The 14,462-nt window shown below is 27.4% G+C and overlaps 1 protein-coding gene across 3 annotated transcripts in view; it reads left to right on the forward strand.

The window, feature by feature from the left end:
• LOC136988450 (enolase-phosphatase E1-like) overlaps positions 1-14,462 on the forward strand; it is a 70,673-nt gene that overhangs the window by 17,906 nt on the left and 38,305 nt on the right. For 2 of the 3 annotated variants that reach the window (XM_067286296.1, XM_067286294.1), the window contains exons 3-4: positions 4,072-4,398; positions 13,873-13,994. In XM_067286296.1, coding sequence (XP_067142397.1) covers positions 4,072-4,398; positions 13,873-13,994 — 449 coding nt within the window. The remainder of the gene's footprint in view (positions 1-4,071; positions 4,399-13,872; positions 13,995-14,462) is intronic. The other variant, XM_067286295.1, reaches the window with a different exon arrangement.

Raw genomic sequence — 14,462 nt, forward strand, 5'->3', positions numbered from 1 at the left:
TAATAGGCTTGATTGGAGGTACGGTATTTTATTAATACAATAGCAAGTATAGTATATACCCATATTAGGTATAAATAAAACATTTTTGACATGTACCGTAACAGAAATAGTTTGTCAATACTTTCCTGACTTTCGTCAACCAATAAGCTGTAAGTCAAACTTGTAGCTGATTGGAGAAAAGCAGCATTAATTACAATTATGTACTATATTGAAAAAGATATTTCTCAAGTACAATTTATGCTATCAAATGTAGTCTCTCAGCTTTGAATTTGTAATTGCCACTTATCAAATTTTCAAACTGCTTTCATGCTTTAGCCTTTAAGACTGCCACTGTCTCTGTGTTTATATATATAGCTTAATTTTCATATTTAATAAAGTTTATGTAATGGTGTCCAGTTTCACTGTAACACGATTTGAGAATTTGGAAAATCCTTCATACAAAATTTCATAACTTTTAAGTGCAAACTCCTTTATTCTATATTTTTTTAATCAAGTAAGCATGCATGTTATCTCAAATTTAGCTATGGTTTTAAGAATATTGAAGTTTTCTATTTGTTTTATTTATCACCAGGTTTTTATGAAAACTGAAACTGCAATTTTTTTTCTTCCTTTTCTTAGCTTTCCTATCAACTGAGTGTTGTTAAAGTTCAAAATTACAACTGAAATGGATAACTAGAAGAAAATCAACACTTTACATAATTTTTCAGCACCACAAATAATTTGTATAACAAACATTTTTGCTTTATTTTATAAACCTGCTTTAAGTTTGAAATTATACAAATAGAAATCTCCAAATTGGAATGTTTTCAAATATTCAATAACATTATTTATAAAACTCTTTAAATATTGTAAATGTGTATACATAAATATATATTTTTGAACAATTATATATTAATAGAATACTGAGTATATAAATAATGAAATTAAAAATAAAATAAAAGTACAAATAAAGTAAACCACACGAATTTCATATGCCAGGGGTGGCAAACCTGTGGCACGTAAGAGAAATCATCTGGCACGTAATGTATCATATGATTTCTGTCCTTTAAAAGGACAGAAATCATATGTATCATATGATTTCTGTCCTTTTCAATCATCCTTTCTGTTTATCACCTGATCATCCTTTTTTCAATCAGATTTTTTACATTTACTCGAATTAAAGCGTATTCGTTTAATTTCTTTAAATATCATTATTCGAAGTCTAAGACTTTGGCACGCATTAACATCTTTAAAGCTAAGTATGCTTACAATATGGCATGCGGACTCAAAAAGGTTTGCCATCCCTGCCATATGCCTATGCATTTTTTATGTATAAACAATTAATCTGTAGGATTATCAAAGAATTATTGCCACACATTAACATCATTTCATTAACATATGAGTGTTGTCGTTGCTTTCAGGCTTTAGCCTTTAAGACTGTCACTGTATAGGTTTGAGTGTATAGTTTTAGTATAGGTTTGAGCAGCTCTAATCACAAAATTAATTTTTACAAATAATGTTTTAGATTTGTAAATTTTACAAGAAAGTTTTATTATTAATTTTTCGAAGTGAGTGGTAATTTGAAATAATACAACACTGAATTTATTTTGAAAAAAATTTTTTTATTTTTACGTTACATGGATACATTTTATTTAAGAGTGTTTCTAGTTTTTTTTCTTCAGTTTATCTAAAACAAGACACATTTCTCCAAGTAAGTACGGGAGTATATTTTCACGATTGCAAACGATATAATCTCGATCTAATTTTTGATGTTTTATAATGTGACACCAAGAAAGTTGACATTGGAAATCGTCAAGAAATTTTTCATCAAGTTTTTAGTAACAAGAAACAAAATTCCAGTTTAGATCATCCTCTAATTCGTGTAAAGTTGTGGTTTTTAATTGTTGGTATTTTAAAATTTTTTTTTATATCAAACCTATGCATGAAGATGACAATAAAATTATCTGAGAGTTTGAAATTCTGCAACTTTATTCCAATCAAGATGATCGGAAAAATTGGATAGAAATTGTTCATCTAATTGCTGATATTGACAATTTAAATCTCATTTTGCGTAATTAATATGTTGCATAATAAATGCGACGTTAAGTTTGTAATTTTTCCATATGTATTCCCAATTTAACTTATCTGCAAATTCCAAAATAAATGTGTTAGATAAATCGTGACGCTGACTGATGATATCCCAATCAACATAATTTTTAAAATGACAAATAGTCGTTCTTCTAAGGGCAATGACGAGAAAGTTTCCTAGTCGATTGGGGGTTGTGAATTGACAATTCACAACCCCCAATTTACCACTCCGAGATATTAATAATAAACCTTTCTTGTAAAATTTACAAATCTAAAACATTATTTGTAAAATTAATTTTGTGATTAGAGCTGCTCAAACCTATACTACTACTACTGTGTTATATTTTTATAGATTAATTTTCATGTTTAATAAAGTTTATTTAAACATTTTTAGACAACTGTAGGTAAGTAATCATTTGTAAAAATGATGAATGAAATACTGTGGTATCTCTGTACTCGGACAATTCAGTGTTTGAAAACAAATTCGTGGAAAAATTGCTTGGTCGTTGATTGAACAAATGCTAACCACTAGAATAAATTGTCAATTAATAACATATTTTGATTTTTATTTTGTCATGCATATCAAATTTTTATTGTAAAAGTTTTAAAAAAGATGATGATGCTGATATTTCTGACAAGATCAACGAAAAAGCTCAGATGACGACAATACTTTGTAGAAAGAAAATACCCTGGTTTAAATAAAATTAATATTAACATGTAAAAGAGCACTTTTAATTGTGATTGTTAGTTAATTATTGATTGGAAATAAATTATTGATTGCTTTAATAAACATATTTCTTTTAATAACTAAAAAAAAAGTATACTTTTGCTTACTTTTGGAATGTAATCCCATGTTTTGTATTAGTCTTTTGTTTCGTATAGCACGGATTTGTATAATACAGCACTTTTTTGGAATGTAACTATTGTTTTATATGAAGGATACCTGTATTTGAGATAAACATGGAAAATTTATTGAATTTAGGATGAAAATGCATGGGGAAAATAAATTTCAACTTAAGCATCTTTGAGATAGACAGGTTCAACTTTATATGAATATAAAGTTAATGAAATAAAACATTAAATCAGTTATTGATAAATATTGGAAAATAAAGCAAAAGTTTAAATTTCTGGATGGAATATTTTTTTATTTTGTGGAATTTAAAACATTAAGCAGATGATTTAAACATTTAATGATACTTTTAAACATCGTTAAACGGTTAAATCATCTGCTATTTGTTGAGAAAATTATTATATTTTTAAGATTGCTGGTGATTTTTATTAACTAGTTTTATATCGAGTACATCTGTATTTTGATTCAATATATTATTTAAGTCTAATGTAATATTTTTAAAAATAATTGTAAATAGCTACAGTTCTCTAATTTGTTTTTAATATTACTTAAGTGGTTATTCAGTTATTTTTAATCAAATTCAATTGTTGTATTAAATATAGATGCTATTTGTTTACGTTAACTTACATTTTATTATGAGGAAAATTTTATAAGGAGTGCTGGAGATGTTTGTTACAGTGCCATGTAAAAAAGGAATAAGAATGGTTGTCATATTTAGATTATTTTACATTAAAATAGTTAAAAATATCTAAATTTATACTAGATATTATAAACTATTTTTTTGTATAATCAGGCTACTATAGAATCTTGTTTATAATGAAAAAGTTTCACTAAAATTTTAAATATAAATGATATGTTTAATGTTGAATGCTATGTTTTGATTATTTTTGCTGTTGTCTTTTACATGTTAATGCAAATATTTATTGAGATATAAAGAGTTTTTATATAAATAAATATATAATCTTTAAAATTTAAAAAATATGGCTTTTGATATTGAAAATTAAACTGATTTTTAACTTATTTGGTTTAAGAAAAATTAAGAATAAAGTTTGAATGAAATAATTGGAAATTAAAATACTATTCTTTCATTAAAAGATGACTATTTTTATTATAACTTCAAAGCTGTGTATGAAAATATTTTATTGTTGTTTTAGATCATCAGGATGAAAAAGCAGTGGAAAAAGAGGAAACAAAAGAAGCAGAAAATACTGAAAATAATAACCATGTAGATTATAAATCAGATCAAGAATTTAAAGATCAAGAATTAATTGAATCAGATTTAGAAACTGATAATGAAAACAATCATATGAAAGATGTTACCGATACCGTAGAATATCTTTCTGAAAAATCTACAAAGATGAGTAATTCAGATTCAGATAATATTAACACTAGAGATTCAACAAAAATTACTATAAAACGAAGTGTATCTTCTGGAAACGAAGAATATGAATTGAAAAAAATGAAATTAGACAATGATTCTTGTAAGTTGAGAATATCTTAGTAATAATAAGTTAAATGAATAATAATTTATTTTGATTTATCCATTTTATAATTTTAAGTTTTGTTAGCTTTTATTTCCTGAAATTTATAGAATTTTCTGAATTTTTAGAGTGTGCTATAAATTTCAAAGTAAATTTTAGATAGAAAATACTTTTAACGTGTCATTTATTAAAAATTCAATGAAAAGAATTGCTGTATAAAGAATTTAAAAGTTGAGTTAAGCTTTGAAAAAGTGAGGGAAATGTTATCTGTTGAAATGTGTTTTAGACTTTTTTTTTAAACATAATATAGAAATTATATGAATTGTTATGAGAATATGAAGATTTAAAGTTATTGAAGACTCATTAAAAATAAAAAATTTTCAATGAAAAAATCACTTACAAAATACTTTTTGATAAAATAAATTTATCAAAAAGGATATAGAGAGTAAACTGAATATAATATATGTTTGTAATGAAATTTTGATGGAAACAATATTTAAAAAAGAAATTTTTTTAAACTAACGACAACATTAATAAGAAAAACTTTAAAATTCAAAATATTGTAATTAATTATAAAAGAAAGTTTTCATTAAGCATTAGTTTTCTGTGTAGGCTATCTGTTTTGAATGGCCCTCCTTAACTTTTTCAATGTCTCTCAACCTTCTCATCAATCTTCTGTATGAGTTTATCAGTCACCACAGATAGTTGGCCACTTTTCTGCTCATTGTGGACATCTGTCACCCCAGTTTTGAAAATATAGCACCATTGTCTTACTCCACCCTCACTCATGTTCTGTCCATAAACTTTGCACAGGACAGTGGATTTCAATAACTTTACGGGTTTTTGATTGACAGAAATTTTTTAACTCACAGCTGGCAAGATTCTGAATGGCAGCACACATTTTGAATTACAGTTGTGGCAAGAAGGCAGAGTATGATCTGCTCTGGATGCGTACTGACTCACTCTCTACACTGTTGCCAAATATGGTGCTATTATCTCTAATACTGCCAACACCACATGAAAACGGAAGTTAGTTTCTGGACAGTTCTCATATAAATTTGATCAATTTGAAATATTTTTGGGAAATAGTTAATATACTATATTATATTAATTTGAAAAGGTTTTCAATAAAAAGATTTGAAGGAAAATTTTGGAGATAAAAACTTCTATGACAGCTGTCACCAGAATTTTTTCAGAAAATATAATTTTATTTACGAATCATTTATGTATAAATTTCTTCTAAGTAGTTCTTTCTTTATTTAAAACCTTTTGCCGAATCCTTAGACATTGCCTTATCTACCTGTAGAATTATTTTTCTGAATATGCCACTCAACCTTGGTATCCGCACCAGTTTCACTGCATAATTTGCATAATCCCAAAAAATAAGCATCTAAATTGTGCACTTGCATGCAATTTAGATGTATGAGCTGGAAATACTTTTTCATTGTTCAAATAGATATAGCCAGTTGGCAATAAGTAAACAGCATCAGCTGGTTTGATATCATTTACTGTCCTATTTGATTTCAAGATCCATTAATTTTATAATTTCCTCAACCTTTCAGTTGAATATTACAAAAGCTGAATAAAAAATAAAAATTTCTTAATATGCTATATAGCATTTAAATTCACAATTTTTCTTTATTTACTAATTATGAAATTTAATGTTGTTGCTTAGTTCTACCGTCAATGTTGAAAAAACCAAACTCTTCCTTTTTTAAAAACAATTATGTACTTAAAATTGATATTTTCATTACTTTTTTCCCCTCACAAAGAACAAGTATGTTGCTAAGATGATTGCATCATTTTCATTCATTTTGATTTATTCTTTCTTTCCTCCAGATAGAGTACAAATAACACACTTTGACTAGTTTATACTCATTAATATATTGACCCATCCTTTAGCATGCTTTGTTTTTTGTGAATTATGTGAATTTAAAAAGATTCTAAATTTTTCTTATATTATTTAAATTTCAATGTATAATAATTGCAGTTATTTTTCAACAAGCCAATCAAAAGCAATTTATTATACCAGTAGACCGAACAACAGAAGTTAGATAAACAGTTTAAACTTGATAAATCATTCTATTTTAAATCATTCAAATACTAACAATTCAGTTATGAAAATCATTGAAATAACTCATCACTAATAATAATTCATAAAATTATTTTAAGCATGTAAGATGGAATAATTTATCAAGTTTAAATTGTTTATCTAAAACCAACTTCTCACACAATTCCTGGGAAGGATAAATCAACACACTAAAATCGTTTTTTATATCCCAGTACAAATAGCTTTGGTTGAAAATATTAGTTTTTATCTAAAGCTATTTGTACTGGGATATAATGCAAGTTTTTATCTAACCTGTTCTGTTGTTCAGAGTCTACAAATATAGTAAATTGCTTTTAATTGATTTGTTGAAAAATAACTGTAAATTCTATAAATTACTCCCTTTGTCCCATAATAATAATAGCAGTTAATGAATTTAATTTGTCCCATAATAATAGTAGCAAAAGAAAATATAGGACGTAACATTTATTATCAAAAAAACTAGATTAAATTAAACAATGAATTAAAAATATTACACCTAATTCTCATTTTGAGTGTTCAGATAGTTTCTGGATTTTTCAATAATTTTATTAGCGAGGTTGAGGCCGAAGTTTTAAACACGAAAACGTGTACATCAGATGTTCAGTGCCGCTTTCCTGTAAGCCTAGAAATTTGACAATGATGTTTGGAAAGTCAGTGGAATCTTGCTTGACATTCCAAAGGCCATTGTCAAACTTCTAGGTTTACAGGAAAGCGGTGCTGAATGGTCGACGTACACGTTTTCGCATTTAAAACTTCGGCCTCAACCTCGCTATTATTGCGTTTTAAACTTGTAGGTAGAATCTCTTGGTCTCGAAGCTTTGCTTTCCCTGTATGAGTGAGCTTAAAATTATTAGCGCCATCGTTCTTCATTGCTTCCAGCATAACTTGTTGAAGTGACAGAAACGTATTATCCAAATTCTTGATATGGTCATTCTGTTACACTCAAATTGTTTTGCAGCTAATGTAATTGCACTTTTCTGCAACTTTTCATTTTTCTTTTGATTCATCAAGAACTGAACAATTGCGACTCAATCTTTGAAAACTCTTTTTTTTTATCTTACCTTTATAATGGGTTGATATTCAACTGAAATAAAACAATTGATTTCAATCAGTGGATGAAATTAGAAAAATACTTGTAATTTGTAATAATTAGGTTAAACCAAAAATTGAAAAATGAGATGTGTCAAAACAAATGGCAGATGTCATGAAAAATCAATTTTGATTGAAGGCTTTGCAATTTTGCACTACAACATAACTTACAGCTGTATTCGCTAATAATTCCTGTTTAAATATTCACTTGCTACTACTATTATGGGACAGAGGTAGTATAATGTATATAATATGAAATGAGTTCCATCTCAATAATTTGGATACAAAATATAAATTGTGAATTTGAATACAACTCAGAAATTTTTTATTTTACACTCTTCAAAGACTGCGTTAATTTACAGCACAGACTCTTGTACACCTTTTTACACACAGCCGTTTTTTTGCTATCATTCAAACATTTTCGGTTATTTTTAATAACCTTTTTCAAGAACCATTACAGTCGAATGCGGTCGTAAATTTAAACAAACGTCGCCAATAGTAATGGAACTTTTTTGAAATGGTTCTATTCACGATCTCCTAACGGGAGATTTACAAACCAAAACTTATAAAAATGAAGATAAACATATATCCTTAATATTCATGCTAGCTCATCGTTCGTGATATGTATCACATTAACTAACTGATTCCCCTGCTTATCCGTTGTTATACCTACTATACCTGTATAACACCCATATAATTCCTGTAAATAGCAGCTGTACATGCATTTCCTCGCCTGTTACTATGTTTACTAAATATCGTGTTAGTATAAATATCTGCTGTAGCTGGTTTTCTTATCTGGTGCGACCTTTCCTTCGTTACAACACGCTGTTTCTCCATGCCGATGAGATCTTGCTGGCTTCCCTGAAGTTAATGGTCTGCCCTTTGTAGCTGGTTTTGAAAATATTTCATGCTTCTGCATACTTTAGATGTTTTTTGCTGTATACTTTTTGTATGAGCTTTGCTTTATCCCAATCTGCTTTTACTTCTTGTTGGTCTGCCAGTATATATGTTGCCAGGGCGGACTCGAACAACCAACACCGCCCTGGCAACATATATACTGGCAGACCAACAAGAAGTAAAAGCAGATTGGGATAAAGCAAAGCTCATACAAAAAGTATACAGCAAAAAACATCTAAAGTATGCAGAAGCATGAAATATTTTCAAAACCAGCTACAAAGGGCAGACCATTAACTTCAGGGAAGCCAGCAAGATCTCATCGGCATGGAGAAACAGCGTGTTGTAACGAAGGAAAGGTCGCACCAGATAAGAAAACCAGCTACAGCAGATATTTATACTAACGCGATATTTAGTAAACATAGTAACAGGCGAGGAAATGCATGTACAGCTGCTATTTACAGGAATTATATGGGTGTTATACAGGTATAGTAGGTATAACAACGGATAAGCAGGGGAATCAGTTAGTTAATGTGATACATATCACGAACGATGAGCTAGCATGAATATTAAGGATATATGTTTATCTTCATTTTTATAAGTTTTGGTTTGTAAATCTCCCGTTAGGAGATCGTGAATAGAACCATTTCAAAAAAGTTCCATTACTATTGGCGACGTTTGTTTAAATTTACGATCGCATTCGACTGTAATGGTTCTTGAAAAAGGTTATTAAAAATAACCGAAAATGTTTGAATGATAGCAAAAAAACGGCTGTGTATAAAAAGGTGCACAAGAGTCTGTGCTGTAAATTTTTTATTGTTTTTCAAATTATCCTAAATCAATTAAAGCTTATTTAATATTAATGTTAGATAATTATACAACTGTCAGTGACATTAAATTTTTCAGTTATTTTTTTCAGCAACATAAAATCCATCTGGATTAAAATGGACTAAAAATAAACAATGATGATGATATTCAACTCAGCTTCTGGTTTCTAATTTCTATATTGTTAATGTATATGTATGTATCAATTAAAACATAACTTTTAAAGAAAGTATATAGTCCATGAATAAAAATTCAGTAACATTTAAAGATATACAATTGAATAAGTTGGTTGTATATTTGATATAAAATATTTAATAATACTGTTTGTATGAAATATTTATTGATAATGATTATGGTTTTAAAAATTGTTATATTGGGAAAAATTATCAATTCTTGCATTAATTTTTGGTGAGTATTCAAATGAATATTAACAAATTTGAAGATAAATTTCAAATATCTTATCAATATTTAGAAATTCTAACAGCAGAATTTTTAAACAGTACTTCCAAACAAATTAATCATCATTGTTTTCGAAAAGTTTTTTCAAAAGAATCCTAGTATATCCTAGTTAGCAACATTGTGAATACAAATGTGATACTCCAGTGTATTTAGATACACTGGAGTATCTTGTTCTATTGTTTTTAATATAAGTGACAAATTCTAGCCAAAGATATTTATCAACTCCTGAAAGAAAAGAAAGTGACAAACTTTAAATGACAATACAAGACTTTATAGACAGACAGTAAAATTTACAAGTTTTTTTTAAAACAAACCTTACAGAATAGATAAAATATTAAGTCATTAATGAAGAAAGATTTAATAGTTTTAAAATAAACATATTTAATGAACCTAGTAATTAAAATGATTAAACTTTTTAATCAATTCGCATAATATCTTTAACATAAAAATTATTGCTAGGTTCTTGGTGTTTGTTTGAGGAATGTTTTCCTCATTCCCTTCAGTTTTTTAATTATCAGTCATTTCTGTCCCTGATAAAAGCTTTCAGTTTTATTTTCCAAATTGATAGTATGGAATCCAGAAATTGACAGTATAGAATCACTTGATGTTTTTTTTAATAGTAAAGATACAAACTTTTGGATATCAAACATGCTATATTGATAGTACTTGATTTCTTACTGTTATTATTAGTTGTGCTAATTCAAACAGCAACCTTTGTACTAATTTCTTTGGAATTAGCACAAGGTTGCTGTTGAGAACAAATCACACAGGAACTCTTTTTGATGGAAAAAGTAGATTTATTTTCTATGATTTAAAAGGATATGCATTTTGGGCTTAATGCCCCTCTTCAGTCCTATTTTATTAAATATATTGGCATAAAATTGTGTAAGAAATTACAGAATGTGTTAAATTATATTTAACATACACATACAAACATTTTCTCAAAAAATATAATTACCTAAAAAATATTATAGTGACAGCTGGAATAACTAATTATTAAGACCTTTAGATAAAATAAGAAAAACTGTAGAAATAAAATTATTTGTTAAATTGTATAAAACCATGGACTAGTATAAGTAAAACTGTAAAAATAAGTAGTTTTGTTAAAATGTATAAAATGTTTTGATTAAAAAGGTTGTAAAATGTAAAATCCTTAAAACTAATTAAAACTGGTTAAAAATAAGGTGTAAGAGCATTCACTGTGTGTTTTTGATGTATGATAATTTTACTTATACTGGCACAATTACAGTTTTACTTATACTAGCTATGGTTTTATACGATTTAACGTAAATAATTATTATTTTTTTCTATTTCATGTGAGAAATAAGGTATAATTAAAAACTTGTACATCTTACAGGTTTCCAAATACTTTTGTGACAGTGTATGTTACTATATTTTAGAGATCTCAAATTTATTGCCAGTCTTTTTAAAATAATTTTCATTTGTCTTTTTCCTTTTTGTTATCTGAGTGCACTGCTGTCACTGTAATCAGTGTTGCCAAGTTAGTGAATTTTTGCTAATTTAGGTAGAAATTGAAACAATTGTAGGAAATTTAATGGGAGGGACAGTATTTTTGATGGAAAATTTGGGAGATGATTTTTTTACATTTATACAGTATTATGTTATAAGATACTGTACCTGATACTGTACATGATAGTGTCAAATTCATTTGTAATTTATAATTATTATTTCCAAGTTATAGCCTGATGATTTGCGACAGTTGTTGGTGTGTCATTGCAATGCATCAGGTTTTAGTATGTTTATAGATACTGTACCTTTTTCAACAGCTTAAGATGACTTAATAGCATGCCCAAGCTCAAATATTCAAGCTTGAATCATGCTATGTTTAATGGGAAGGTTTTCAAATTTAGTTGGAACTGAAGTTTGAATTAGTTTGTTAGCAACTTAGCAATAGTGTTGGCCAATATCCAACAGTTGAACATATCAAACTGGCAAACAGCCACATTACTGAGATTGTATTCTACTTGTTTTTGTACCATTCTTTGACTGCAATAATATTTTATTCTTGAGAGTTCTACAGTTAGTACAAGAGATGTCCTTGATATCTACAAAATTCTTGAGACTTTTGAGGACATCGCTCTTATTTGATTGCAGTACTAGAACTTTTTGTTGAATTGTAACTCTTGCTATTTCAGAGCACTCAACCGTCAGTGTTTTGCATGGACAGTCCACTTTTCAAGGGTTCTGTCTGCACATCCACTGTGTTTTGCATTTGTCCACTTTTTCATTTGATGATTCCAATTTCCATTTTCTTACAATTGTTGTTTTTTGAATAATATATTTTTTTCATATATACTAATCCATTACTCATTTTTTTTCTTGTTGATTTTAAATATTCTTCAGTTGAGTGTTGTATATACTTGGCTGTCAAAGAAACCAAAAGGAAAACTATACATAAACTTTTTGAAGATTTTTTAAGCAGAAGAATAATATTTATGAAAGTGTTTATGCAACCACATAAGAATTGGTGATTCCAATTGGGAGTCTCAAGTCTGTACTTAGGGAAATGCTGTTCTGCACTACACTGTTAGTATAATAATCAAAAATACAAAGATGATGTGATAGAATAACCTTATATCATATTTAACAACTTATTTTACCATTTCTGTACACCTTGCAATAAAGAATTCCATCAAAATTGTCAAAACTACTATATTTCAATTAAAATTTTGGCTGTCAGCTTTTTTAGCTATAATGCCAGCTCTTTTCAAAATCATAGGTTGAGAGCTCTGCTATTTCTTTTGATATTTTTTCTAGTACTATCAATAACATCTCATTTGTAGTATAAAATGCTTCTTGTTTGGATAACTATGTTAAATTTTTAATTGGCAATATCTATCTTTTTATCATAAGGATGCCTGTCTTCTAAAGTGCTTTCTTTGGAATTGTACAAAGAACTTTTTAGTGTTAGATTTGTTTTCCATTCATATAATTTACAGTTGATCACTGTTTTGTGATTCTACAGCTTATATTAATAATAATTTATGTTATTTATGATTCTATAAGTTTTGATTATCACTTTAGAACTTTTTTATACGTGATCATGTTTGAATGTTAATATATTCAGTTTCTTTATTATCATTATTTTTCATTGTTTATTTATTTATTTGCTGTTTTAATTCTTAGTTGGAAACTACAAATGATCATCAATAATAAAATTATTAATTGATATAGCTCTGGAATTAAGTTCTTTTGCTAATTTTTGCTTAAGAAATTAAAGATGCTTAATCATTTTTAGGCTTAAGATCTATCTTCAGAGAAATATAGAGAAATTAAAAAAATAAAACATTTGGAATATTAAATGTTTAATTTTGTTCGAATAAACATATGTAAGTTATAAAACTTGAGACATTTGCATTGCAATAAATATACATCATCAAATCAAATGTTTTATTACATACAAATAATGAGTCAAACCGAATTGAATGCAGATGCAGAAATGCCGTATTATTATTTTTAACAGAATGTGATGTGATAGAATGTTTTTCACACCTAAAATGTTAATATTATCTTGATAGCATTAAACATATCGTTGGTGCACAAGAATAGTGACACAACTCAAAAAAGTAGATTTTCCAGAACAGCCACTTAAAGTTTCTGGTTTCTTTGTTAAGGCTTTGTCATGATCTTGGATTTTGAAAATTTTCAAATCTATTTTGGAAATAAATATTAGTGTTCATTCTTCCACATAAAAATATGGGGAGTTTGCTATACAATAAACTCAAATTTGGAAATTTTTGAGTTGTGTCACTGTTCTTGTGCACCAACGATATGAATTCTATAACTTACATAACATGTTTTTATATCTTGATAATGATTATGTAGTTGGCAATTAAAAAAGTAATTAAAAAAAAATGTTTTCTTTCGTTGTTTGCTTATTAATGAGTTCTTTATATTTTCTTCTTATGATTTATTATTTTGGTTAAATATATAAATTTTTTTTTATTCTTGTCAGTTTTAATGTTTTAATAAAAGTAAAAATTTTGTCAATTTCTTTAATTATCATCATTCTATACAAAGAAATATATTAGCAAGATATGGTTTTAATACTACTATAGAAATTTTATGTTAAAATTTATAAGTATATTTTAAAATAGATGACCAATTAAATTGCAATGAAAATAACTTATATGCAGTGGAAAATGGAGCAAGTGATGAGTGTGAAGCAGATTTATCGTCAAATATAAGTCGTTCTAAGTCAACTATTCTTACTCAAAAAGTAAGTTATTTAAGAGAGATTATTTATTAGTTAATTTAAATATTAAACTCTATTTTAAAATATAATAATAAATGCAAATTTATTATTATATTATAATTAATGCATATGTTTTTAGTAGCATTCCAACTTTAAATTAATGCACATTATAAACTTTGTAAGTCATTTATTCTGAAGAATAGTTTAATGAGAAATCACAAATGTTTTGATTTTTGTAATTCTGAATTTTTATTAATAAAAAAATAAATAATTCAACATTGAATTATTATGTTGGGTTAAGTGAGATATACTCGGTTAACACCGGTGGCTGATGTACTATGCCGGACCAAAGTCAAGGCATAGTAACCAAAACAGAAATTAAAGAAGTGTATCAGTGTGTGTGTCTGTATTCAGGAATTTTCTCACAATATGACATGTATTCAATATAGTGGCCTTCTGTAGTGTGATGTATGTGTTTCTATTCAATTCTAA

This window comes from Centruroides vittatus, unplaced genomic scaffold (genome assembly GCF_030686945.1).
Source record: "Centruroides vittatus isolate TY-2023 unplaced genomic scaffold, ASM3068694v2 scaffold_3315, whole genome shotgun sequence".
In the NCBI taxonomy this organism is placed as follows: domain Eukaryota; kingdom Metazoa; phylum Arthropoda; class Arachnida; order Scorpiones; family Buthidae; genus Centruroides; species Centruroides vittatus.